This window comes from Populus alba, chromosome 11, assembly GCF_005239225.2.
Source record: "Populus alba chromosome 11, ASM523922v2, whole genome shotgun sequence".
NCBI lineage: Eukaryota > Viridiplantae > Streptophyta > Magnoliopsida > Malpighiales > Salicaceae > Populus > Populus alba.
Window position 1 is genome coordinate 16831208 of NC_133294.1, and position 27931 is coordinate 16859138.

Consider the following 27931-nt stretch of genomic DNA (forward strand, 5'->3'; position numbering starts at 1 on the left):
TGTGGAAGCAAGATGGTTTGCCTCTGGGAAGTTGCCGAGTGGTGAGGAGTACTTGAAGAATGGGATTGTCAGTTCTGGTGTCCATGTAGTTCTGGTTCACATCTTCTTTCTACTGGGCCAAGGTTTAAGCAAGGAAAATGAAGAACTTATTAGCAATTTTCCACCCATCATATCATCCACAGCCACAATTCTGCGCCTGTGGGATGACTTGGGAAGCGCCAAGGTAACATCAAAGTCTATCATCTTCCTATTTTAATGTCTCTCTTTTATGGACGAAAGTCTCTTTGAATCATACAGCGTATATATGTAAACAAAATCGCAGGACGAGAATCAAGATGGCCATGATGGATCATACGTCGAATGCTATCTGAGAGAAAACGAAGGATCATCGTTCGAAGACGCACGAAAGCAGGTTGTGCGCATGATTTCTGATGCGTGGGAACAACTCAACCAGGAATGCCTCTCTCCAAATCCATTTTCATCAACTTTCTCCAAGGCTTCTCTAAATATTGCAAGAATGGTCCCCTTGATGTACGATTACGATGTCAACCATCGCCTTCCGAGTCTTGAGGAGCATATGAAATCTCTCTTCTATGAAAATGTGTCGGTGAAAAAAGAAGAAAAAGCCCACGACTCCATATTATAATTCCAGAGGGATCATGGACATGGTTAGGCAACCTGTGAGCTAGCTGCTTTCATTAATATGTACAGTACAAAAAATACAAACAAAAAGTAACTTGCTTTTGCTGCCCTTTTCATATGCTGTTTACTACGAGAGTATTAATAATGAAATTAAATTCCACCATTTTTCTCAATGGTGGGTGTAACTATCCGTTGACAAATGATAACTCTACTTCTTAGGATAGGTTGCATATTTATTGACCATTAATGGCAAATCTCAACAAATTACTCATGGACACAGAATCTGAAAGAGGTTAGTGTTTATGTGCGGGTCATTGATGGAATATGTTTAAGTATGCTTCTATGTGATTCACAGGAGAATCATCTGGTCAAAATATGAATAAAGGGTCTTCCTCCGGTTACTGATGGAGTGTTATTTCAACCTGTGGATAGTTGGTAACCGAGATCTATGTGGTCTTGAAAAACAGTACCATAGAATTTCTCTTAATGATTCAGTGGTAGATGGCAAAAGCCAATGGGCCAGGGCTTATCCTTCACAAATTAAACAAGCTATTTAAGCTATTTAAGCTAGTCTCTGTCACGAGAAAAGTACTGATCTTCAGTCTGCCTGATCTTACATAGGATTCTGAACCGTTAGTGGCATTGTAAGGTGTCTGTGAAGGTTTCATTTTCATACCAATAAAGAAACCTGAGGGAAGTAGCAGGTGTGGCAACAGCTAGCCAAGCTCCTTGTAGGAATTATTCCTCGCAAATAGGCTTCGAATGGAGGAAAGTTGAAGCAAATTGGAAGGGAACAAAAAGTATGCCCCATTATTAAATGGAGTAACATGATTGTTTAATAGTGGTAATTTTTTAAAATATTTTTTATTTGAAAATATTTTAAAATAATATATATATTTTTTATTTTTTAAAATTTACTTCTATCATCAATATATCAAAATAATATGAAAATACTAAAATATATATTAATTTAAAGCAATAAAATAAAATAAATGTTTTTCAAAATATTTTTAAAACACAAAAATAAATATACTTTTATTCTATGATTTTTTAGTTTTAAAAAAACAACTATAATATTTCAAGGTTGATGGGATTTTTAGTGTTTTCAAGAGGGTTTCCTCTCAGTCAATTTTCCACTAGTGTGGATCTACACCCATTATTTTAAATAATTGAATTTTTTTTTTAACTTTAGTGATTTAGTAATTATATAACTAATATAGAATATCCTGATATCAAAAAATATTTTTTAATATAAAAATATTATTTTGATATACTTTTAAGTGAAAAGCATTTTGAAAAACAACTGCTCACCACACTTCTAAACACTTATACCTTAATCCAAACTTAATTCATGAGTTGGATTGATCAATTCAAGTTTATTTGAATCAATCAAATTAATATTATTTAAAAAAAAATTAAATTAAATTTTAAATTCTATACACCATCAATCTCATCAGTCTCATTTGTTTGGTAAATATCATCAGCAATTTACCAAACATGTTTTAAGAGCGTGAGTTTACTCCCTCAATCTCATTTGTAATTATATTTTAGGTTATGAGTTTTTTAATGTGTAGATTTATCTTTTATTGATTTAAATAAACAAGTTCAGTAAATATAATGAGGTAAATAGCTCATTTTGTTTCAATAAATATCTTAATTTACATTCATCTCTTATTTTTTTTTAATTTTTTTGGTTATTGTCGCACATCAAAATCCGCGTGGCGTCCGATGGCGATTTTTCATTTGTTTTGTTGATTTGGTTCTTTATTGATTTTTCATTTGTTTTGTTGATTTGGCTACTAGGAAACTCGGGTATATTGGTCTTGTCAGAGATTCGCGTGTAGGGGACTGGTTGTGGTTAGGGAAGATATTAGCACCCCTAACGCACCCTACCTGAGGTAAGCTACTTCGTGGCTTTGATGTGTTAAAGAAGTTTTAATAATTGTCTTTTCATCGGATATTAGAAATACAACTTACGTATAAGTTAATAATTATTGACCGTGAGCAAATCAAAATATTAAATTCTTCTTTAATCTTTGCGATTTTATAATAAAAAAATTCCATAAATAAATAAATAAATAAAAATCCAAACACACAAACTCACTTTTACTATATATTTTTTTGTTTTTCTTTTCTTTTCTTTTCTTTTCTTTTTCTTCTACATCCACATTTACAAAGTACAAATTATAAAAACTCAAAATTAAACAAACATTACATTAAACAATTTAAAAATTACAAAATAATCCAAAACAATTCGGAACAGTGTCAAATGGATTTCTGGAGTTGCCAGAATAGTGGCGGCGCTTGGACCTCATGCACCACCGCCACAGACAAACCCAAACAACTGGTGGATCCGACTCGACTTCGTCTCCTCTTCCCTCTTACACTGGTAGTGAGGAGCAACATCACCTGCAAAGAAGAAAAAGACGCAATCCAGTTGGTTTTAGTTGTTGTTCTTGGTCATGGATCTGTTTTTTTTTTCTTCTCCATTTTGGATCTACTTTTCTTTTAGTTTCGCCTTCTTCTCTGTTTAGGAGGCCGGCTGGCGAATGGGTTTCTGTCGATCGCTGGGCAGCTGCTGGTGTCCGGTTCGGCGGAGATGGAAGAGAACGAAGTGGTCTGATCATCGACTTTAATTGGCTTTACTGCTGCAGCTTGTATTTGATGGAGCTGCTGTGGAGATGGGAGAGGTTGTTGGCAGTGTTGAAGTGGAGGAATGGATAGATCGATGGGTGTTGGTGTGGTGATCGGCTGTTGTGGGAAGGAAATGCTGGAGGCGGCTGTTCACGGTGGCTGAGAGGGCGACAGTGGGTTTGTGGCCGATTGAAGAGTGGCTAGAAGTTGTTGGGTCTATAAGAGTGGAATCGGGGAAGAAGAAAAGGGGAACAGAAGTTGGAGGGGCAAGGGGGAGGTCTCTGGTTTGTCCTTGGCACGGCAAAAAAGGGAAGGATGACGTTGGTTTAGGTGGTGTTTGGTTGAGGGGTTGTCTTAGCCGACTGTTGTGTCTGGTGAGGGAGAAGAATGGGAAGAGAGATGGCCGGGGAGAATGGGTCTGTGGTGAGAGAAAATGAAAGCCACTAGGGGGGTCCGACTGTGTTTTGGGTATAGATGGATTTTAGGGTTAGGTTTACCCCTTTTTTTTGTATTTTTTTCTTTCAAAATTGCTCCCCCTTTTTTGTGTGTGTTGAAGGCTACTATTTATAGGCAAAATGTTGCTTGGGCCTCAAAATTAGTCCCTCAACTTTTTTTAAAAAAAATTTTGATTTTTTCTTATTTTTTTGTTTTTTTTTAAAACAACAATATCAACATCGACTCAATGAGGAAAATCAATGATTTTAAAAATAACACGTTAAAAGTCAAACGCGTTCCTAAAATCTTTGAAAAATTAAATTCTTTTAAAACGGTGCTAAAAATGCTACAATGACAAAAATATATTAAAAAACATATTTTTTTTGGATTTTCGTTGTTTTTCTCTATTTTTGGATTTTTCTGAAAATTTATCAAAACATGGGTCGAAAATTGGGTAGCAACAACTTCTATCAATATAAAGGTATCAAAAAGCAGTTCATAACAGCATACACTCCACAACAAAATGGAGTGGCAGAGCAGATGAACAGAACTCTATTGAAAAAAACAAGAGCAATGTTGAAGGTTGTAGGTCTATGAAAGCCATTCTGGGCAGAAGTAGTTAATAACGCCTGTTATGTGATAAATCGATCTCCATCAACTACAATTGAGCTAAAGACATCAATGGAGATGTGGACTGGAAACCCAGCTGATTATTCTCAATTTTATATATTTTGAAGTCTTGTGTACATGATGTACAATACTCAAGAAGTCAACAAGCTGGATTCAAAATCCAAAAAATATGTATTCTTGGGATATGCTAATGAAGTAAAGGGGTATCGCTTGTGGGATCCCACTGCCCACAAGGTAGTCATTAGCAAAGATGTCATATTTGCATAAGATAAAATACAAATAGAATAACATAATAGCATTTTAAAGGAGACTACAACAATCTAGATGGAAAATACTCAGAATCATACTTCTTCTGAAGCTGCATCAAAGCATGAAGAACAAGAACAATTAGATATTGAAACTCTTGAAGTTCGATGATCAACTCGTGAAAGAAGACCATTGGTTTGGCACTCAAAATATGTTACTGAGAGCAACATTGCATACTGTCTTCTAACAAAGGATGGAGAGCCATCAACTTTCCATGAGGTTATAAAAGGCATAGATGTATCCATATGGATGACAGCAATACAAGAGGAGATTGAAGCTCTACACAAGAATAACACTTGGGATCTTGTTCTGCTACCACAAGGAAGAAAGGCCATTAGCAACAAATGCGTTTACAAGCTAAAGCATGATGGCAATGATCAAGTGGAGCAGTATCGTGCAAGATTGGTGGTGAAAGGATATGCTCAAAAAGAAGGAATAAACTTCAATTAAATATTTTCTCTGGTGGTACGACTTACTACAATCAGAGTAATCTTGGCAATATGTGCTATATTTGATCTTCACTTAGAGTAGTTAGATGTAAAAACTGCATTTCTTCATGGAGAACTTGAAGAAGAAATTTATATGCTCTAACTAGAGGGTTTTGCTGAAACAGGCAAAGAGAACTTGGTTTGCAAGTTAAACAAATCTCTATACGATCTCAAACAGCCGCCGAGGTGTTGGTACAAGAGATTTTATTCCTTTATAATTAGCCTTGGGTATAACAGACTCAATTCAGACCATTGTACGTATTACAAGAGGTTTGAAGAAGATGATGAATTCATTATTCTGTTGTTATACGTGGATGACATATTGGTAATAGGCCCCAATAACGATCGAGTCCAAGAATTAAAGGCACATTTGGCTAAGGAGTTTGATATGAAGAACTTGGGATCGACAAACAAGATTCTAAGGATGCAAATTCACCAAGACAGAAGTAAGAGGAAGATTTGGCTTTCTTAGAAGAATTATTTGAAGAAAATCTTGTGATGCTTCAACATGCAAGATTGTAAGCCAATTTCCACCCCACTTTCTATTAACTTCAAATTATCCTCAAGTATGTCTCTTAGCAATGAAGCATAGAGGATGGAGATGTCTCGAGTACCGTATGCATCAGCAGTGGAAAGTTTAATGTTTGCCATGATATGTAAAAGACCAACATTGCACAAGCTGTGGGAGCAGTTAGTCGATACATGGCAAATCCTGGTAAAGAGCATTGGAATACTATTAAGAGGACCTTAAGATACATCAAGGATACCTCAAATGTTGTATTATGTTATGGAGGATCAGAATTTACTGTCAAAGGTTATGTTAACTCATATTTTGCTGATGACCTTGAGAAAAGAAAATTCACTACAAGCTATGTGTTTATAATTGCAGGAGGAGCTGTGAGCTGGGTCTTTAAACTTCAGATTGTTATAGCTTTATCCACAACGGAAGCTGGGTACATGGTAGCTACAAAAGCTTGTAAAAAAGCAATATGGATGAAAAAACTTATAGAGGAGCTCGGGCACAAATCTTTTGTATTATGATAGTCAGAGTGCTTTGCATATTGCAAGGAATCCAGCATTTCATTCAAGAACAAAACAGATAGATGTTCAATATCACTTTGTACGCAAAATGGTGGAAGATGGAAGTGTAGATTTTCAGAAGATTCACACAAAGAAAAACCCAGCAGATGTTTTGACCAAACTAGTCAACACTGACAAGTATATATGGTGTAGATCCTCTTATGGCCTAACTGAAATGTAAGCAGCATAAAGATGACAAGTGTAAAAAGGATAGAAGAATCACAAATGATCAAGGGTGAAGACTTGATTAAATCATCAAAGTCTTCAAGTGGGAGAATGTAAAGCTAGCTGGCACCAATTGGTGTTGCCTAAGTCAATAAAGTGGGCACCAATTCGGTGCCTCTTGCAGCACCAATTGGTGCTCTTGTCTTTTGGAAGACAAAGGCATGGATGCTTGCCTATAAATAGAAAGTGCATCCAAGCCTTAATTACACCACAAGAGAGAAATAAGAGAGAAGAAGAGGAGAGTGAGAGAGGAAAAGTAATCCCACAAAGTTGTGAGGTATTTGTGAGGAAAATAAGTGAGGTGTTTTCTCTTAGTAATAAATTATCTCATAAATTGACTCATTATGCTTACCAAGTTAAACTGAATTGACGCTATATTAACTTTTTACTTCCATCAAGCTTGAGTCAAGATATGAATATTTATAGTCCATAATTACCTTACCACCCCCTTCTACTCTTTCTTTTTCATTATCTTTTTTTTCATCATCAACATGATCAACATCACATGACCATCCCTTTCATCAACATCATTATCTTACAACCACCACCACTTCCTCCTCTTCTATAACCTTATCTTTTATTATTATTAAGACCAGTTGACAATCATTTTATTTATCACCTCTTTCTCTCTTCTCTGCCATATCTTTAAGAAAAATATTTTTCAAGTTAAAAATATTTACAAGAAAATATTTTTTTTGCCTGGTTTTATTAAATATAGTACCAAAAATGGAAAAAAAAAGACATTACAGCATAATAAATTCCTTTCAATATTCTTTTCACAAGAGTATTAATAATCAATTTAATTTCCACCTCTCTTCTTCATATTTTGTTGATATATTAGTTTCCAAGGTACTTATTTCAAAATAAAAATCCAGGCGTGATCATATTTTTGCATATGTGGTGGAAAATGTTTTAATCATGAACACTAAAAGACAAGAGAGGCATAGTTGTGGTTTCCTTTGATAACATCTTAATGTATAGCTTAACACTAGAATTACATCTTAGTCATCTAAGAAATGTGTTGGAAACACTTAGGAGCAATCAATTGTTGGCGAAGAATCTATGTGCTTATCTTGTGAAGAACAAATAAAATACATGAGGCGCATCATCTGTTTAGGACATAGACGCAATACCACTGCAGCTAAAAAACAATACCGAACAAAGAAGTGGGGAGCACCACAGATCAAAAAGCATTACCAAACAAAGATTTTGCGAGTTATCTAACTCCTAGCTCCACAAAACCCTCCTTTCCTCGACATTTGCAGCTATACCTGGTGAAAAACAGAAACCAGAGAAGTCATTGGATTGCTAGGTGGCTTTGGCAATTCCAACTTGAATGAGCACGACACGATTCCCCGAGACCAACAAGCTTCGTTGCTTCTTCGAGTCTTGAATCCTTAGCCAATGCATCCACCACGCTTTGTATCAAAGCATTTTGAACAGGCAACTTGCTACAGAGAACATACTTGCAAATACCATAAGCAAACATAAAATCACCCTTCTGAAGGGCAAAAGGAATCAAGCCCTCCAAAGTCAATTTATCCCGTTTACAACCACTTCTCCCTATCTCATGATACCAATGCTTAGCTTTCTTCAAATCCCCCTCATTAACAAACCCTCTAATCAAAGCACTGTAACTAAAGGTGTCAAGTTGAATCCCCTCACTCTTCATTTCTTCAACAACCTTAACCGCATCTTCCATTCTCTTCTCCAATGTCAATCCAAGCAATTTCAAGTTATAACTCCGTTTATCTGGTTCAACATTCTTCTCCTTCATTTGCTCCCAAATCCGCTCCCCGTCAACAAACCTTCCTTTCGCATAAAACCCATGTAAAAGCGTATTAAAAGTAATCAAATCAGGCTCCAAGCCTTTCTTCTCCATCTCATCTAGCAATGTAGCAGCCGAATCCATGGAGCCCATCACGCAGAAAGCCTTAAGGACTGTATTATACGAAACCAAATCTGGTTCAATCTCTAACTCCTTGGATAACCCTTTAAACAACCCTTCTGCTTCATCAAACTTCTTCGAATTAACACTAGCCCCCAACAACGCATTAAAAGACAGAACCGTCCGAGCACATTTTCTTTCAAGCATTTCGTCGAACACCTTGCGTGCATTATCGAACATGCCCGCTACACCATACAGAGAAATCAAACGAGCGTTAAAACCCTCTTTATATATATCCTTATATTGCTTCTGGTCCTCTAAAATCTCTTCTACGTAGTTAAATTCCCGGGCGGCTGCAAGACGGTGAATGGCGTTTTTGTAAACAAATGTTTTTGTGCGGAAATCCTCGTCTACAGATGCATTTTTGAATTTCTCAACGAGATGCTCAAGGTTGCGTTCTTTAACGATTTCTTTCCAGTAAGATTTGGCTTTGGTGGTGTCGGAAGCCACGGCAGAGGTAGAGGCGGGTAATGCACGGCGGAGAAGGCGGAGAACAGACGACATCCCGATTTTATGGGTTGTGGCTGGAGAGTTCGCTGTGGGGGTTTACAGAGGGTTTTAATGGGCTCCAAAAAAGAAAATACACGACACGTCGTTTTCTTTTTTAAATGCTTTGTCGTTTAACTCTTTTAATATTCATAAAAACACCATTTTTAATGTCTTTTTTTTATTATTATTATTGTCTTTTCTAATTATAAATTATTTCAAATAATTTTAATATATTACATTTTTCAATTTATTATTATTTATACTTCAATTTCTTTACTTAGAGAATTGTTTTTATTTTGGATTGTAATATACACACACATACATACAGCAATAAATATCAAGTATCTCTAGCATATATTTTTTTTTACTTAGAGAATTGTTTTTATTTTGGATTGTAATACACACACACACAATACAGCAATAAATATCAAGTATCTCTAGCATATTTTTTTTTCATTATTAATTTGAGATTTAATAATAATATCATCTTGATGAATATCTAATTTGCAGAAACTATGACAAAAAAAAAAATTAATTAATTAAGTACAACAATGATTATTAAATACATTAATTTTATCTTACATGTACTAACTAATATTTAAACTTAGGGATAAACTAAAAATACAAAGTATATAAATTCATTATATACCTTTATTGAAAAATGATGATTTTTATAATTAAAAAGATATAACTTTGTATTATAATATAAACAGCCAGTGCAATTAGAAGCAACTCAAGATGTAATCGATGAAGTAATACAATGAAATTTCCAACAAGTGAAATGAAGGCATGCCAACAGGATAAAGAGGAAACTCCAGTCCATGCACATTTCCATCGGATTTATTTTGTTTGATTTTAGCTCGAGTATTTCTCAAGGCTGCCATAACAAACTCTACCTATTCAATAAACTGGTTATCGTTTGATAACTAAAACAACAATCATAAAATCACATTCTTGCTCCGGGGTTTAGTCAAATTGGAACACTTCAGATTTGAGAACAGTGAATTTCCAGAGAAACAGATAAATCCAACACCACATTCTCATATTGACCCCCTTTATCAGTTCTAAACAATATCTTTGAAGTTACCAAGCTTCCAACTTCGTTAAACTAGTAGTTAACATCTGCATTTGAAACATATTTGGAGCACATATTATATGCACAGATGATCATATTATCTCAATGCGAGTGAGTAAACAATCTAAATCTGCTCCATGATCTGTGGCAAACATAGTGATAAAGAACAACATTTAACTAAATATTAAACAATCATGTAGATTGAGTACTGAGGGGCTCATATACAAATTCGACAGACATCCAAAGCCTTCATTGCTGAAAGATGAATTTTCAGACAGATTGAGGAACTGTACAATACAAGAAATTGCATCTCAAAGCAATTTCAATTGTGAAATAGTTTAGGACTTCATTGGTGCATTCATAACAGGCACTCAACTGTGAAATGATGCGTAACAACATGAAAACAAAATCTAGCAAATCTAACAATATAAGATTGATATAAATAAAATCAGAGCTTGCAAATGTCATTGACAAGTTAAAAGATAGATTAACTACCACGACCATCAAATACAAAACCAAACAAACAGAAAATTCTCGAGTACTACTTATTGAAAAGCACCTCCAAGCTAAAATGTTTGGAATTATTTAACTCCAAATGCTTAGTAAACTACTTATTTTCTAAACATTTGCAGCTTTACCGGATAAAAAGTCAAAACCATAAAGGACAATACATAGCTAAATAGAAGGCAAATTCAACTTGTAAGAATAAGTATGATGTGCATCCCCAAGATTCACAAGCTCCTTTGCTGCTTCAATCCTTGACTCCTTAGCCAATGCATCCACCACACTTTGTATCAGAGCATTTTGAACAAGCAACTTGCTACAGAGAACATCCTTGCAAATACCATAAGCAAACATAAAATCACCCTTCTGAAGGGCAAAAGGAATCAAGCCCTCCAAAGTCAATTTATCCCGTTTACAACCACTTCTCCCTATCTCATGATACCAATGCTTAGCTTTCTTCAAATCCCCCTCATTAACAAACCCTCTAATCAAAGTGCTGTAACTAAAGGTATCAAGTTGAATCCCCTCACTCTTCATTTCTTCAACAACCTTAACCGCATCTTCCATTCTCTTCTCCAATGTCAATCCAAGCAACTTCGCATTATAACTTCGTACATCTGGTTCAACATTCTTCTCATTCATTTGCTCCCAAATCCTCTCCCCGTCAACAAACCTTCCTTTCGCATAAAACCCATGTAAAAGCGTATTAAAAGTAATCAAATCAGGCTCCAAGCCTTTCTTCTCCATCTCATCTAGCAATGTAACAGCCGAATCCATTGAGCCCATCTCGCAAAAAGCCTTAAGGACTGTATTATACGAAACCAAATCTGGTTCAATCTCTAACTCCTTGGATAGCCCTTTAAACAACCCTTCTGCTTCATCAAACTTCTTCGAGTTAACGCAAGCCCCCAACAAAGCATTAAAAGACAAGACCGTCTGAGCGCATTTTCTCTCAAGCATTTCATCGAACACCTTGCGTGCATTATCGAACATGCCCGCTGAACCATACAGAGAAATCAAATGAGCATTAAAACCCTCTTTAGATATATCCTTGTATTGCTTCTGGTCGTCTAAAATTTCTTCTATGTAGTTAAATTTCCTGGCGCCTGCGAGGCGGCGAACGGCTTCTTTGTAAACGGAAGGTTTTGTGCGGAAATCCTCGTCTACAGATGCAATTTTGAATTTCTCGACGAGTTGCTCAAGATTGCGTTCTTTATATATTTCTTTACAGAAAGATTTGGCTTTGGAGCTGTCGGTGGCGCTGGCAGAGGTGGCGGTCGATAATGTACGGCGGAGAAGCCGGCAAAGAGACGACATCTCTATTTTGTGGGTGTGGTGGTGTTGGAGAGGTCGCTGTAGAGGTTTACAGAGGGTTTTAAGGGGCTCCAAAAAAGAAATACACGACCCGTCGTTTTCTTTTTTAAATGTTTTGTCGTTTAACCTTTTTTAATATTCATCTAAAAAAACCTTTTCCACGTCTTCTTCTTCTTCTTCTTATTATTATTATTATTATAGACTATTGCTGATAAATATAACATAACATTATTTTTATATTACACTTTTCAATTTTTTTATTAGTTATACTTAAATTGTTTATATTAATCTTTTATCGATGTGGCATAAACATTTAAAGATTTTCTAAAAATGAACTGAATATGTTTGATGAATATTTGAAGTGTATTGAACTGAATAATTTTTCTTAGATTATGGTAGATATTAAATAAAAATGAACAACATACTGTAGTGATAATAATAGTTTTTATCTTGTCTAATATTTGAAATGTGGCCTAATCCAAAAATTAATTTATTTTGTTTTTTAATATAATGAATAATTTTTTTTCTTCAAAAAAGTCATTATTAGTATTTATTTAAATATTATTTTATTTTTCTCAAAATCACAATTTTTTAATGTTAATTAACATGTTATTTGTGTCCTTAACTAACTTGAACTCCCTTGTAATTGCTTCAAGTTTGAATTTTTTAAAACAAATTAACGTAAAAACAGAAACGCAGTCCTCTGAAGTTATGGGAGGAGGCATTGTAGAATTACCAAAACAGAAACTATCAAAAGCTGACGCCATAAATAACAAGAGATCTCAAGGTAGGCGCATCACATTCTGACATTGATCTCAAGGTCCCATGAGAGATTTGATCGATAACGAAGACTAGATCTGCTGGTATAACATGTTTCTGTTCATTCTCTTTCTCAGGGAAGGTGATCTCTGCGCCTTTCTTCAACCTGGGTTCATGTCAACGATGAGAATCTCCTCCACAGGCAAGAGCTGCTGCAAAACAAGAAAATTACAAGTTTAGTGAAATTATCTAGCAAGCAGCAACTAGAGCGTTGGAAAGAAAAACATCAACAAGTGATATCTCATAAAATAACATGCATTTGATTCTTTAATCTACCTTGTAAATCCCATTAGGCAATGAATTATTGAAAATCAAATGGGAAGTTGATGCTCAAATTTGTTAAAAAAAAGAAAAGAAAAAAGAAACCTTTAATTAATCTACAAGCAAATCCCAGTAAATGGATTATTGAAAATCAAAATGGGAGGTTGATGCTCAATTTGATATAAAAAAAAACAGAAACCCCTTGGAGAAGGTTAATTAACATAGAAGGAAATTCTTAATACTCACCCACTAGCATCAAAAGTCTCCCTGGATATCTTCATTCTCTTGCTAGCTCCTTTGTAAAGCTCTTCAAGACTACAATGCAGCTTATTCTCAATTGGAGCAGCTTTTCTAGGAGCACTTTTGATGCACTGAACCTCCACTTTCACCATAAGAATTAAAGATATCATCACCAAACATCCCACCTGGGAACTAGCACCTCTCATCCCACAAAATGGACTTGAGAACTCGAGAAATTCAGCAAAAATGTCATCATCATTTCAAGGATTGAACCTAAATGATGTGGGCCCATCTGCTGCAGAAAAGAATGAAGCTCCAGCACCACCCGCAGCAGGTGGTGGTACTTGATCCTTCAAACCCTCTTCACCACATTGATCATATACTGCTTTTTTTTGTGGATCACCAAGACCTGCGTGAAAACTTATAGGAGTATAGCTTAACTAGTTATATTATAGATTTGTTTTTTAGAAATTATTAATTCAAGTCTTATAAACCTCGAGCCATTAGAGACTTATATAATCGTTAATTTCAAGACTCATGAGATTAGTTAAAGTAAACATAAATTAGCTCAAATACCCACATTAATCTAAATAATTAAAAATAACATAACTAAATTTCTGAAGTGTTATATTTTATATAAAGATAATATAATTATTTCATAAATAAAAATCTTTTATAAGGAATTGATCATTTTTTTTATTCCCTAGCTATTTTTAGACGGTTTTTAAAAAAAAATTAAAAACTGAAAAACAAATAAAATAAATTTTTGGATAAGAATAAAATCTATTAAGAATTTTAAATTAGGCATATATTTTCTTTGAATTTTACATTCAAGTCCTATTTTTTTTAATTTTGATAGTTTTACGATAATTTCAAAACTAGTTTCATCTAATAAAGCTACAAGAGGATTAAATTAAATGAAAAAAAAAAGGGTTAAGTGATTTACTGTATGAACAGTGTAAACACCTGTTTTTACCTCAAATCTTTAAATATTTTTAGTAATTATCTCAAGGACATTCTATTATTATTATTATTATTATTATTATTATTATTATTATTATTATGATTTGTAATCAATTTCATATTATTGAATATCTAATTTATAAAAATTGTGACAAAAAAAAAGTCCAATAATGAGTCCACAATGCATTGATAGTATCTTTTACACATAACTACTCTCTAAAATTGAGGATGAAACCTAAAACACCATGTATAGAAATTCTTAAGTTAATACAATGAATGAAAAAATGATGTTTTTAAAAAATAAAAAGCTATAACGTTTTTTTTATTATAAATAAGTGCAGTCACAATCATGCATTAGAGGGCACGCGATCATAAATGAATTCTAATAATAGTTCCGAATTGACAAAGAGTCTAGTTCTTCTTGTTGATTTTATCACTTTTTTCCTTGTAAATGTAATATCCCTTTAATTATAAAATGAGAGCCTTTTCACACATAAGGGTTACAAACTAGACATAAAATGAAAACGAAGCATGCATATGCAGATCAGAAGTGAGGACACAGATTGACTACGACTGCAGCTAGAAAAAAGAAAAAAGAAAAGACCAAACTAAGAAAGTAGTGGGGAGTACCACTGATCAAAAAGCATCACCAAGCTACGAGTTTGTGAGTTTTCTAACTCCTAGCTCCAAAAAACCCTCCTTTCCTCGACATCTGCAGCTATACCCGACGAAAAACAGAAACCAGAGAGGTCTATGCATTGCAAGTTGGCGTTGGCAATTTCAACTTATAAGAATGGGCACGACCTGATTCCCCGTGACCAACAAGCTCCTTTGCTTCTGCTATCCTTGACTCCTTAGCCAATGCATCCACGACACTTTGTATCAACACCTCCTGAACAACCAACTTGCTATGGATAACATCTATGCAAAGCTTAAAAGCGAAAGCTAAATCACCCTTCTCAACAGAAAAAGGAATCAATGTCTCGAAAATCAAACGATGCGGTTTACACCCATTTTTCAACATCTCGCCATACCAACGCTTAGCTTCGTCAAAATCATCTTCATTAACAAACCCTCTAATCAAAGCATGGTAACTAAAGGGATCATGTTTAATCCCCTTGCTGTTCATTTCTTCAACAACCCTATCCACATCTTTCATTCTCTTCTCTGATGCCATTCCAAACAACTTGGCACTATAACTCCTTATGTTTGGTTCAACATTCCTCTCCTTCATTTGGTCCCAAATCCTCTCCCCATCAACAAACCTTCCATTCGCATAAAACCCATGTAAAAGTGTATTAAAAGTAATCAAATCAGGCTCAAGACCCTTCTTTTTCATTTCATCCAGCAACGAAACTGCCGAATCCAATGAACCCATCTCGCAGAATGCCTTGATGACCGTATTATACGAAATCAAATCTGGTTCAATATTTATCTCCTTCGATAACCCTCTAAACAAACCTTCTACTTCATCGAAATTCTTCGAACTAAGACAAGCTCCCAACAGCGCATTAAAAGACATGACCGTCCGAGCGCATTGTCTTTCACGCATTTCATCAAACACCTTGCGTGCGTGATCGAACATGCCCACCGAACCATAAAGAGAAATCAAACGAGCATTGAAACCCTCTTTTGAAATGTCCTTATATTGCTTTTGGTCCTCTAGAATTTCTTCTACGTAGTCAAATTTCCTCGAAACTGAGAGACGGCGAATGGTTTCTTTGTAAATGGCAACTTTGGTGCGAAAGTGCTCGTTTACGGAGGCATTTTTGAATTTCTTGACGAGTTTCTTGTGGTTACGTTCTTTGTAGATTAGATAAGAGAGTGATTTGGCGGTGTCAGAGGCTGCGTCGGAGGTGATGGTTGTGGCAGCAGTAGCAGCGGTGGAGAATGCGCGGCGGAGAAGGCGGGAAAGAGACGACATCCCTTTCTTTTGTTTTGGGGGTGTTTTCGGACAGTGCAGTCGGGGGGAGCTTGTAGAGTATCTCTGGCTGACCCTTAAAGAAATAGACGACTTGTCGCTTCATCTTTCACTGAAAGCATGTCGTTTGATCCTTTGGGACTTTGGCTTGATTCTATAATTTGAGCTTAAAAAAGCGTTTGGAAAGACAGGCTTCAAAAAAATTCAAAATTTTGTGTGTTTTAGATAAAAAATTAAAAAAAAAATTATATGTTTTAAATTATTTTAATACACTAATTTCAAAATTAATTTTTAAAAATAAAAAAAAAATTATTTTAATATATTTTGATGTAAAAAATATTTTAAAAAATAATCATAATCACACTTCTAAACAATTGCTTTAAAAACAATGCCTTTAAAAAACTTCACTGAGCTCACACCAATCTTTTTATATTAACCAACATAGTTTTTAATGTCTTCTGAATTAAATATAAATATTAAATAATTAAATACTAAATAAATCCACTAAATAATAAATTATTACCAATTATTTATTTATTTATTATTATTATTATTATTTTGGTACATATAATTTGTATAAAAAACATTGATATTATCTTTTTTCTCATAAAGCAACTACTTTCTTGTTTCTGCAATTGGGAATGAAAATCAATACACAAAAAAAAAATTAATAAAGAAAGAAACTTAATACCATAGAAAATGTCATGTGTACTATAGTTATAATCATATAGTAGATGACATACCATATTCTTTTCTTAGTGAACTATAATAATTCCAAACTAGTGTAATTCTACCAATTCTTCTTGTTGATCTATCAAATTTTTTTCTCTCTAATAAAGACTAAAACATGATTAAATCATATTATTTTAAAAATAAATAAATTTTAAAGCACTTCAAGAATAACAATAAACAGTTGCTTTTTACGCATACTTTGAAGAAATAAATACATATGATAAATAAATAGATCACTAAGTACACCTAAGAATACTTTTTCTATTTTCTCTTCTTTTTTCCTTCCCTTCTTAATTTGTTTGTATTAAAAGTAAAATATGAGGTACCTAATTCTAATTAACTACTCTCAAATATCATAGAATTTATTGTTTTGAAGAAAATCATATGGCAATTACTCTTCAAATTAGTTTTTTCAAAATTATTTTAATAATTGATATTATGTGAGTTTATAACTAGGAAAAAAACATGTCAACTAAAGCATATATTGCTCATAATACACGCTATTTATTTTCAATATATTTATTAAGATTGAATAGATTATAAAAATTTCAAACTAGTTTTGTAATAACTAGAAACTCTAACTAGTTGTTTAAAATTAAATTCTAGGTAAAAAGTTGATTATATGACATGAAAGATAACAATCACCGTACATATTGCATGTAAAAGCAAATATTTTTTACATATTATTAATAAAATAGTAAGTATAGTAAATCCTTTAAAAGACATTGTATACACTTATTATTTCAGGGAAATCATTACCTTAATATAAATTATTATTGTAGATAAAAAAATATAGCAGTTTATCATATCTTTAATACTTAAATTATAAATGATTGTTCAGATCATGTATATAATCCTTAGAACTTGGTAATGTTCAAGTTTTTTTGGGTCTAACATGTTTGTCAAACTCATGTTTATTTGGATTTGACTAACTATCAAGTCCAAGTTTTTGAATTTAGCATATTCTCCAGACCCTTGTTTTTTTGAATTTGGTTGATTGTTCAGTTTAATATTTTTGGATCTAACATGTTTATCAACCCCACGTTATTTTAGACTTGGTTAATTGTCAAACCCAAATATTTTTTGTCTAATATATTTATCAAATCTATTTTATTTAAGAAGGTTTTTATTTATAAAAATCTTAACCTAAAGTTAACTTGTCATGGGACAAAATCAAGTCCCTCCTACCTGAATTATTTTTTATCTTTAAAGGATTTGGAAGTCGGGAAGTATCTATTGGTTAGTTAGATTCAGCAAAAACTGAAGTATAGTTTCTTTTCATCACAGTTTTCTCTAAAGTTTCCCCAGAAACTTTTGAGAATCTGATACCATGATGATGTATGTTCTACACATAACAAGTTGTTACAGCATTTTATTTTATTTTATTTTATTGTTAAATGAGACGAACAATTGATACATATATATTATTCATTAGTCACAGCCGCTCTTTATCAATTTTTAACTAGGAAATGACAGGAATAATGCAGTACTGGCAATCAAAGTGTATACTGTGACCTGGACAATCAATTTGACAAGGAAATTGTGCTGGATAAGCATGAATATTAATAATGTGATCAGCTGTGGGACTAAGTTACTCAAATCATCATATTTTGGTTGATGATTTTTCATCACATATAATATTCAAGACAACACCAAGAAAATTTAAATCAAAATTTAAATGTGAATGTTGTACTTGTCAATCTATCTGTAAAATACTTTGTTTTTTTAATTTATTTGTCAAAACTTCGTTCTATTTATAAGAAAATAAAAATTAAATCTGCATTTGATCTCTATGAATGTCGAAATTAAATTATTAGTTTAGTTACCCAAATTGAGGGCAAGGGAAACAAGTAAGTGCGGTTTATGCACAATCATCAGGGTTCATTCTATATAGTTAAATTAATTAATGAAAAAATAAGTTTAAGGTCGCAGTTAAGAAATTTTAAAAAATAATTTTTGTAATAAAAAAAAATATTGTTATTTTGATTGAGTTGGATATAAGTTTCTATACATCTCCTCTTGATATTTATTTCTTTTATATATTGTAAGTTATTTATTGCTCGAACATGATTATTTTTTTTTTATTTGACATAATGTGTTAAAAGAATAGTATGAAAACATTTTTATTTGAAAAAATTAATTTTTTTTTATTATTTTTTGCTTGAAAATATATTTATATAATTTTTTTGTATTGTTTACATCAATATTTTAAAATTATCAAAAAGATTAAAATATTATTAATTCAATAATTTTTTAAGAGAAATATGTTTTTTTAAAAAAATTAAAAAATAAAAGTACTTACCTCAATCCCAAATTAAACATATTATAAAAATGTGAGGAAAAGACTTGACTGAAGAGGAATACAGAATGTAAGGAGAGAGCATGGCCCTCTTTCTTTTGTATTTTAAAGTGTTTTCAAAAAAATTTAATTTTTTTTTTTTTTTATATTAATACTATTTTGATGCATTGATGTCAAAAAATAATTTTAAAATCAAAAAAATACCCCAACCACACTCTCAATACCTCAATAAAAACCAAGAACAAAAATCCACTACAATAATGCAATAATAATCCAAAAAAACACCCCAAAGGCACTAAGTTCAAAATATAATACAAAACAAGACTGCAACTACCGTACGTTATGGACTACATATAATTTCTTTCAATATAAAAATATTTCGCATTCATAAAATATTTATTTAGCCTATGCATGTGAAATGGTTTTGGAAGTTCTAGCTCAACCAAGCTGGTTAACACTTGATAATCGCACAAAAAATAAGAGCAAGAGCACACTCGGATCCAGGACAATTGTTCTTCTAATTAATTAATTGTATTTATTATTTATTTTCCTTTAACAATCATTTCATTTGTTGAAATTCGATAACTCCATGCGTACTTTTCTGCCATAAATTGGCAAAACCTTGTGCCTATTTTAAATTCACCAAATTGTAACTCAATTTTCATTGCTCCCGTTCATATTCCAAATCAAATTTAGGTATATTAGAATAATCTTTTCTTTCAAGAAAGTATTGCGGATCTTAACTTCTACTTTAGCTTGATTCTTTATTTTATTTTTTTTATTAGCTGAAATCATATAATCACTCGTTTTTATTTTCAAATTTTGATTTTCTGATCAGTATAAATAACATTAAATTTTAAATAAACCAACATTTATTAATTTTTATTATTATTATTATTTTCATTTCTCAATGTAAGTTTTTTCATTTTTTTTTTATAATTACTGTCTAAATAACAATGTTTTTAATAAAATCAATGATTATATAAAAAAAAAAAAAAATGGAGTAGAAATCTATAAATGAAGAAGACATACTCTAATTTTATAGTTTAAAATTTATTAAGAGCGTGTAGTTAATATTTCATGATGAAAAAAATAGATAAATAAATGATAAATAAGTGTTTGGTTAGAAAAATTTAAATATAAAATGAATTTGTTTGTAAGAAGTTTTTTAAATGAAAATTTTTATTTTCATAACGAAAGGTGCATAAAAACATGTCTTCTTAGTCTGCATTATTTCATTTTTTTTTTTTTTGGTATAATAATCAAAATCTATCTAGAAAATAAAAAAAAAATAAAAATAAAAGAGAGAGACTATGTATCCGGCTGAATTAACGAAGCACGATTTCCTTATCATACGAAGAAGTAAATGCATTTAGGTATATAGGGCACCAAATTTAACCTATTCAATCGGCTTCCCTCTCTTCAGTCGACAACAACCTTTCCTTTCAAATTGAACAAAAGATAGGAAGATAACAGATGAACACGATCCTTTAATATCTTTCCAGTAATAATTAAATATTTAACAGATAAGATTCTATAAATCCCGAAAGTTTGTCATTTGATTCCTTAATTTCATCCCCCAAGTTTCCTTCTTTGTTTTTACAGCCCTCTATTAACATCCATACAGGCAAAAAAAAAAGGATAACAAAAAACAAGAAACAAAAATGGAAAACTTCTGTCTCAATTTGATGGAGTTGAATTGCTCTCATCTCTGAGCTTGAAATCCCATCCTCCTTCCAAGATTCTCCAACAGATCAGCCTCTGCAGTATTTCACATTATTTCTCAATTTTGATTCCCAATATTCAACTGGAAAAATGTTTTTTAGAAGAAAAATAATGAAATTCTTCTTTTATTCCTTCAAAATAAACAAAGTTGCTGCATTTCCCCCCCAAAAAAAAATCCCATGTATAAAAATAAAAGTTTTTCCTCTTTTTTTCTCATTAAATGAACAATTAATTGCTTGATTACATCAAGTTAAATGTATACTCATTTTTTATGATCCAGAATTAGAGGGTTATAATTTGTTTATTTCTTTACTATTCTTCATCTTTCTCCTCGAGCCACCAAATCATGATAAAAAAAAATTGAGACAAAAACATCAGAATGGAAGGAAAATATTCTTCAAAATCAAATCTCGCCAGAATCAAAATCAATCCAGTCAAAACTAAAATAAATTAAGCAAAACCCATTAAGAGAAATCAAAGATAAATTGTTTAATTAATTAACCAACTAATTACCTCGAGGCTTGCAAACAGGAGGGACTTCAAAGAGAGAACGAGAAAGCTGCTTATGAGCAAGACCAATATCAACCAAGATCAAACCAGAAGATGGATCATTCACCAAAAAACCTTTAACAGGAAACCAAAGAAAAAGCTCTTCTTGAATAAGTCCTTCCAGCCCCATAAGTCCACCATAACTAAGATTAGCTCTAACCACACTGTCAAAGACCACTCTTGCCTCATACTTAGTCATGCATGGACCATCTAACTGCACTTCTAAGCGACCATTTTGCTCGAGATTGTAGGACTTGACGTTGTTTGGAAACAGACCACCTGGTAAGCCTTGGCTTCGAAGGAGGTTTTGTAAAGTGGAAGTGGTTGTGGTGATGGTGGAGAGGAGGAAAATAAGCGAGAGAAAGAGAGGGAGGAAAGATTTTTGTGTCAGAGACATTGTTAAGGGTTATGGCTATACCTGAAGGACAGTGTTTCAGAGACACAGACAGATAAATAGATGGATGTTGTTTGAGGTTTTTAAGGTTTCAGAACTTTTGTTACAGTTTGTGTTTTACGGGGCAGTGCGCGTTTGAGGTGATGATGAGCGAGTGAAGGGTTCACAGGACCAGTACAAATTGAGGCCCTGGAAAAATCTGTTGTCCAAATTGCCCCTGATTGATAAACCTAGTTTTGAGGGGACTAATAAATGACAATTGTAAGAAATTACTTAAATGACCTTAATTTTTTTATTATTGTTATGATTTGGTTTGATATTGGAGAATAACTTGAGTTTTAGTTAATATTTAAGACTGTGTTTGTATCCTGGAAAGTGATTTTCAAGAAATCATTTTCCAAACTTTTTTGTGTTTGTTTGTCATTAGAAAAGTTGGTCACTAGAAAGCACTTTCCGATCAACGGAAACTACTTTCCAGTCAAAGAAAAATTTGGCTTGGTTTTCAAGAAAGTGTTTTTCTTTTATTTTGGGCGGAAAATACTTTTCGAAAGTTGTAAAAAATTTAGAAATGCCATATTATTTGCTGATTATATCAAATTTGGTCCTCAAACTTTTGATTGCTATATATATTTTGTTTTGAATATTTGTTTTTCAATTTCATCCCTTAGAATTTCATTTGTATATTAACTTTGGTCCTCATTTTTATAATTGCTATTTGATTTTCCCTTATTATTTTTTAATGAAAGTTTTTTATCTATCAAATTTGGTCCTCATTCTTTTGATTGTTACTTATTTTATTTGAAATAAATTATGAAATGTTAATTATTATTATTTTAATTTCTTCATCTTCCAATTTTTTTATTTTTTAGATTTGATCTCCATTATTTTGATTATTATTTATTTTATTTGAGATAATTTATGAAATTATATTTTTTTTTTTTAATTTTATTCTCATTCAACTTTTTAATTTGTAAGATTTGTTTCTCATTATTTTAATAAATTTGAGAAAAATAAAATATTAATAATTAAGTTATTTTTCAACTCATTTTCCATGACATAACCAAACACTTGAAAGTATTTTCCAACTTATTTTTCATTACACTACCAAATATCAGAAAATACTTTCTCGGAATTCACTTTCCCCGGAATTCACTTTCCAAAAGGAAATTACTTTCCAACAAACAAACGGGGCAAGATTGTTTTAAATATATAAGATTGTTGTAAATATTTTTTGTTTAAAGATGTATTAAACTAATATTTATTTTATTTTATTTTTTAATATCAGCACATCAAAACTATTTAAAATCTTAAAAATAATAATTTAAAATTAAAACAATTAAAAACACTTTTAAATGCAAAATAAACACTCTTACTTAATAAGACAAGATTATTTTTATCATATATATGCATACACACATTAAGTTGTTAAATTTTTATTAGATATAATAATTTTTAGCTTACATAAAAATATCAAAGAAATATTATAAGTGGTAGAAAAACCTATATCAAGTGAGTTTTATAAAAGTTTGAATTTGATTGGGTTATATATTATCAATATGATCCATAGTAGTCTAACCTAGATATTTGATCCGTGTTTTGTAATGAGTTAGATTTTTTTTTTCAATAAAAAATTTTATACATAGGTTTTTTCAAAATATTTTTGTAATTAAAAAAAATTCTAAGTGAAAATAAAAAAGTCGGTGCATATATGTAATCAAATAAAGTAAGAGCTACATATGTTAATAAATAAAAAAATCACAAACAATAACTAAAAACAAAACTGAGAAAATCAAGAGATATGTTTAAATCAAGATACTTAATGTTATAAGATGAGACATTTACCCGGTTGTTTGTAGCTAAATTTGTTTTCTTAAAATAATTTTTTTATTCAACAAATAATAATAGAAATAGACTTACATGTTAAATTGATTGAATAAAAAAAACAGAAAAAAAAATATTATGCAAGATTACACATGGTAAAAATATTAAATAAAAAAAATTATTTTCAAAAATAAAGTTTATCTATACAAAAGATTAAAAAAATATTATTATAGATGAACCGAAAAAATCTCCTAAAAAATTAAATGAATAACCAAAAAAAATAATTATCATTTAAAAAAGGCTCTCAAAATAAAATAAAAAAGAAAAGACGTATAATCTAAATATAAATAAAAAATTAAAAAAAATATATAAAAAGAAGCTTTAATTAAAAAATTTAGAAAAAAAGAAAAAGAAAAGAAAAGGTGGCCTAGCCCATTTTATTAAGGCCTAAGCAAGCCTTCCTTAGCAAGCATGTGCTATTTTAAAAATTCAAGGACCAATGTGTATCTTTTCTTAAATTTTTGGCAAGCAATCCATGTTTGATGTCCTTTTCATTCCTGTCTCCTTTCTTTTACTTTCACCCTTGACTAAGAAATTGGAAGTAATTGGCCTTCAATTAGAATTAAATTGCATAAAATAAAACTTTGAGGATCAAAATGAATTATAAAAAAATACACAATGCTATCCATAATGTTTTGGGTATGAGTGAACAATACTAATTCTATAGTTAAAATTCAACGTGTTTTAGTTAATACTATCTATAATGATTTTAGTTTTAGTTTAGATAATTTTTTTGGAAAGAATAAAACTACAAATGTTTCAATTTTGATGTGAATGTCATAGGTGAGTGTGGGAATGAATTACATGGACATAGTATTTTTCTCATTTAGTAAAATAATAATAGGAGACATGTTAAGTAGAGATTGCAATAAATATTCACGGGTTGGATTTTTTTATATCCATATCTTACTCATTAATTATAAGGTAAAGAATTTAAATATTTATACTTTATTTATTGAGTTTTGGATATCCATTATCCAATTATTATTTATTATTTAAAAAATATATATATATATATTATCTAATTAAGAGTCGGTTTGATAATATCTATACTCTACTCATTACTCTTCGAATAAGATAACTATTTAAAACAAATTTATCTATTTAGATTAAATGAAGTCAGTATTTATTAAATTCATATTAAATTGTTATTTTAATGCTAATATACCACATTAAAAGGATAAATAGGTCAAGAAAACAAAGCAGAGAGGATTGGAACATAACTAATAAAGAAAAAAGAAGGGGTGATGTGGTAAATGCAAAGTTAGCTAATTTGGTAACAAGTCAAGTGAGGTTGAGACCAAAGAGTTTTTTGGTATGCATGACAACAGAAGAGGCAGAAGAATCCAACCTCAAAGCTTACACTTGGCAGGCGGCCAGCAATGCCAAGAAAAAGGAGGAGACGGAGAGAAACTGCTGCTTAGACCATGGTGGATATTACGAGGTTATCTTTTGTCTGCCATGCTTTTTCCTTGTATGTCAAATAAGGTTTGTGGAAAAACTTATAGTTTAATCCTTGTATTTGTATCAATTCGACAAATGATTCAATTATGAAAATATTTAGCCAATTTTATCATTATATTAGTTGTTTTTCGTCAATTAAGACCATGTAGGTTGAATTATGAACAGTATAATCTCCAAATTTCAATTGGAAATTCTTTTTGGAGGTTTGTTGGGTGAGAAAGACAACTACCGATTCGGACAAGTTTGTAGTGAATTGATTAATCTGATTCAAATGGGAAAAAAAAAAGAAAAAAAAAACTGTGTTTTAATAAAAATTAAGCCATCTATTACCTAACAAGCCAGAACTTTTTCTCCAAGTAAATCCTGGAATGACAACTATGTGTCGAACCATCTATTATTTATGATGATGAATGCTTCCATCGATTACTTCTAATGATGAATGCTTCCATTATAACAATTCTCGTGATCCATGGAAAATTGGTTGGCCTATGCCTAAACAGCAATCACCACAGCAATAATTACAGAAGCCAGCAAAGAAAATGCTTACAGCAACCTCAACTTTTCCACTGTTGGATTTTGAAGATGTGATGATCAATGATGATGCTTTTGCAAATCATCAAGGTCCATTGTTCAAGACCCATTTTTGTGGCCACCTTTTTGGACGGAATTGAAGAATGATTCAAGAAGATATATATACAGATGAGTGCCTGACATGATTACGATGACCATGAATCTTCAACATACTTAACCTGGTAGTGGAGAGGTTCCTCCTGATAATGCCTTTCATAGCCATAAATAGCATTCCCGTAGCTGTTGCCTCCATCGTCCCTTTCACCATAAGGATTTGAGCTTCCGAAGAGATAATCAGCAGTCCCTTTCCATTGATTCCCATGGCTTCCACAGTCAGCAGCTTCTTGACAGTCATTGACATTCCTAGCATACCGAGATAGACAAGGCCAGTAACCAAATAAACTTTCACAAAGGTCCATTGCTTCCAGGCCATATCCTGGTGGAATTTGTGGCCCTGGCCTGCCATACTCATAACCAAATTCTCCACATGATCCATTGGCAATTCCGGTATCATAGCCAGGCGAGGGATCAGGATGATCAACTCCCTTTTCCTCACTTTCTTCACCTTTCTGCAACTTCTCTTGAGAATTTCCACGGCCGTTGCTAAGTTCAAGGGGCACGGGCACGGGCACCGGCGCTGGTTCAATAGCAGGAGGGCTAATTGGTTTGCTTTCATTTTGCGGTTTGGCAGCAGGTTCATTGACTTCATCTTTTCCATAAGGTGCTTTAATCGATCCATAAGAGAAACCATTCAGTGATGAGACATTCGGATCCGGCGTTGAACGAGGATAACAAGTTTCGGCCGAGTGAGGAAGAGGTTTTCCATAAGTTGCAGCGAGATCATAGCCACCACCGTAAGGAGTTGGATCATATTCTTCGTACGCAGGCTCATTAAACTCTGAGACATTATACGAGACAATGAATCGCGTCTGTTCATTATAGTAATGACCCGGATCATACTCAATACACATAGGCTCACTGAAAGTAGATGCAGAGTAAGCAGTTCTTGAGTAACTTGAGACAGGATCATAAGCAGCATAATAAGAAGGTGGATCATAGGCAAGAACTTGGTGCTCATTGTAGTTGTAGCTGGAATAAGCCACTGAATCATGATCTGGGGAAGGATCATAGCTGCTATTATAAGGAATTATCGAGTACTCTCCGGTATAGTACTCACCTTGATAATCCTCTTCATAGCTGTAACTGTAGAAGGCCATTGATGGATCTACCTCAAGTAATCTCTTCAGCAACTAAAGCATAGTTATATTTTGGTGTTTGCAGCAATCATTTTCCACATAAAAGTAAATGACCTGAACTTAAAGCTCTCTATAAGAACATCAACAAGAGAGAAACCAATCTTATCAGCAGATCTGAACTGATCAATTCACAAGACCTAGCAAGTGCCTATGTACAAGAACCCTACAATCCCTATCTGATAAGAGTTTATAATTGCCATGGATTAAAAGCCCACATCATGGAATTTGTCCTTTGTGTTTATCAGATACGGAAACAATTCAGATATGCGCTGTGAACCAACCACCAAGCTATCTCGAGACAAGATGCATGTGCCTTTGCGTTTAGTCCATGGAAAAAGACAAGCAATTCAAGGTCGTATGATTGAGAGTTTGCTTTGCAAGAATTTTTTAACACAAACGTGAAAGTTAGAGATGGATGTGACAGAAAAAGAATCTAATTTATTAGGTTCGGAAATTTATGAGGAGTAGCTTTATTTTCTTGTGGTCAAGTGTCTATTCCACTTTGTGAAAAATATATTTTTTATAAAGTTTTTTAAAATATAAAACACTATATCATCCTTGTTGTAAGCCTAGCAGGACATTATATGGTGAAGCCACCTGCCTTTGATAAAGAACGGATCCTCATATGCGGGCCATGTTTCCTGGTTCAGAGCAATGTGTAGATCTCCATTTCAATAATAAATACAAATTTATATACAGGCTACATCCATACAGGACACCACAGATTTTACCAGCTTAGAAATTCAGCACTTGAAAGCTGCATCAATTTCTTGCAACCTCCTCTAAGCAAGCAATTTGTATGCAATAAATCACCAGACTGGATAATAGCTGATGTTGTAGCTCGTTGAGCGGTGGAGATAGCCCGAGAACATGATGCCTCGCTCATGATCATTTATTTCTCCATACTCAGCAGCAGCAGCTGCATCCTCGTGGCTTCTAGAATAATGATGTAGTCGGGTCTATTAATGAGTGATTTTGAGATGTTTTATATCAGTATGGTATAACTAGATGAAAATTTATCTAAGACAGACTATATAAATAATATTATAGATGTATTTATAAATTATTAAGTCAGATCAAGATTTAA

The 27931-nt window shown here is 32.4% G+C and overlaps 5 protein-coding genes and 1 long non-coding RNA gene across 7 annotated transcripts; 1 reads left to right on the plus strand and 5 right to left on the minus strand.

The window, feature by feature from the left end:
* Window positions 1-5: 5 nt before the first annotated feature.
* Window positions 6-827, plus strand: LOC140956132 (uncharacterized). Its single transcript, XR_012171198.1, has 2 exons — window positions 6-223; window positions 323-827. It is a non-coding gene; the product is annotated as an uncharacterized lncRNA (long non-coding RNA).
* A 9800-nt stretch (window positions 828-10627) lies between these two features.
* LOC118031499 (small ribosomal subunit protein mS78 (rPPR3a)) lies at window positions 10628-11773 on the minus strand. The gene has a single exon (XM_035035927.2). The coding sequence runs from the start codon at window positions 11771-11773 to the stop codon at window positions 10628-10630; it is 1146 nt and encodes a 381-aa protein (XP_034891818.1).
* A 586-nt stretch (window positions 11774-12359) lies between these two features.
* LOC118031501 (small ribosomal subunit protein mS78 (rPPR3a)) lies at window positions 12360-16032 on the minus strand. Of its 2 annotated transcripts, none has more exons than XM_035035930.2 (3): window positions 14684-16032; window positions 13097-13499; window positions 12360-12738 (listed from the first exon to the last, which is right to left on the minus strand). In XM_035035930.2, exon 1 carries the CDS (start codon window positions 15975-15977, stop codon window positions 14805-14807), a length of 1173 nt encoding a protein of 390 aa, XP_034891821.1. In that variant the 5' UTR covers window positions 15978-16032; the 3' UTR covers window positions 12360-12738; window positions 13097-13499; window positions 14684-14804. The 2 variants fall into 2 exon arrangements, with proteins under 2 accessions (XP_034891821.1, XP_034891820.1); XM_035035929.2 differs by having other exon boundaries at window positions 12361-12741.
* Window positions 12521-13594, minus strand: LOC118031456 (uncharacterized). The gene is made up of 4 exons (XM_035035897.1): window positions 13585-13594; window positions 13435-13499; window positions 13097-13317; window positions 12521-12695 (listed from the first exon to the last, which is right to left on the minus strand). Exons 1-4 carry the CDS (start codon window positions 13592-13594, stop codon window positions 12521-12523), a joined length of 471 nt encoding a protein of 156 aa, XP_034891788.1.
* A 4505-nt stretch (window positions 16033-20537) lies between the features above and the next one.
* LOC118031415 (uncharacterized) lies at window positions 20538-21848 on the minus strand. Its single transcript, XM_035035826.2, has 2 exons — window positions 21244-21848; window positions 20538-20766 (listed from the first exon to the last, which is right to left on the minus strand). The coding sequence occupies exons 1-2, from the start codon at window positions 21674-21676 to the stop codon at window positions 20711-20713; spliced, it is 489 nt and encodes a 162-aa protein (XP_034891717.1). The 5' UTR covers window positions 21677-21848; the 3' UTR covers window positions 20538-20710.
* Window positions 21849-25304: 3456 nt separating this feature from the next.
* On the minus strand, window positions 25305-27097 carry LOC118031503 (uncharacterized). The gene has a single exon (XM_035035931.2). It carries the CDS (start codon window positions 26803-26805, stop codon window positions 25735-25737), a length of 1071 nt encoding a protein of 356 aa, XP_034891822.1. The 5' UTR covers window positions 26806-27097; the 3' UTR covers window positions 25305-25734.
* Window positions 27098-27931: the final 834 nt, after the last annotated feature.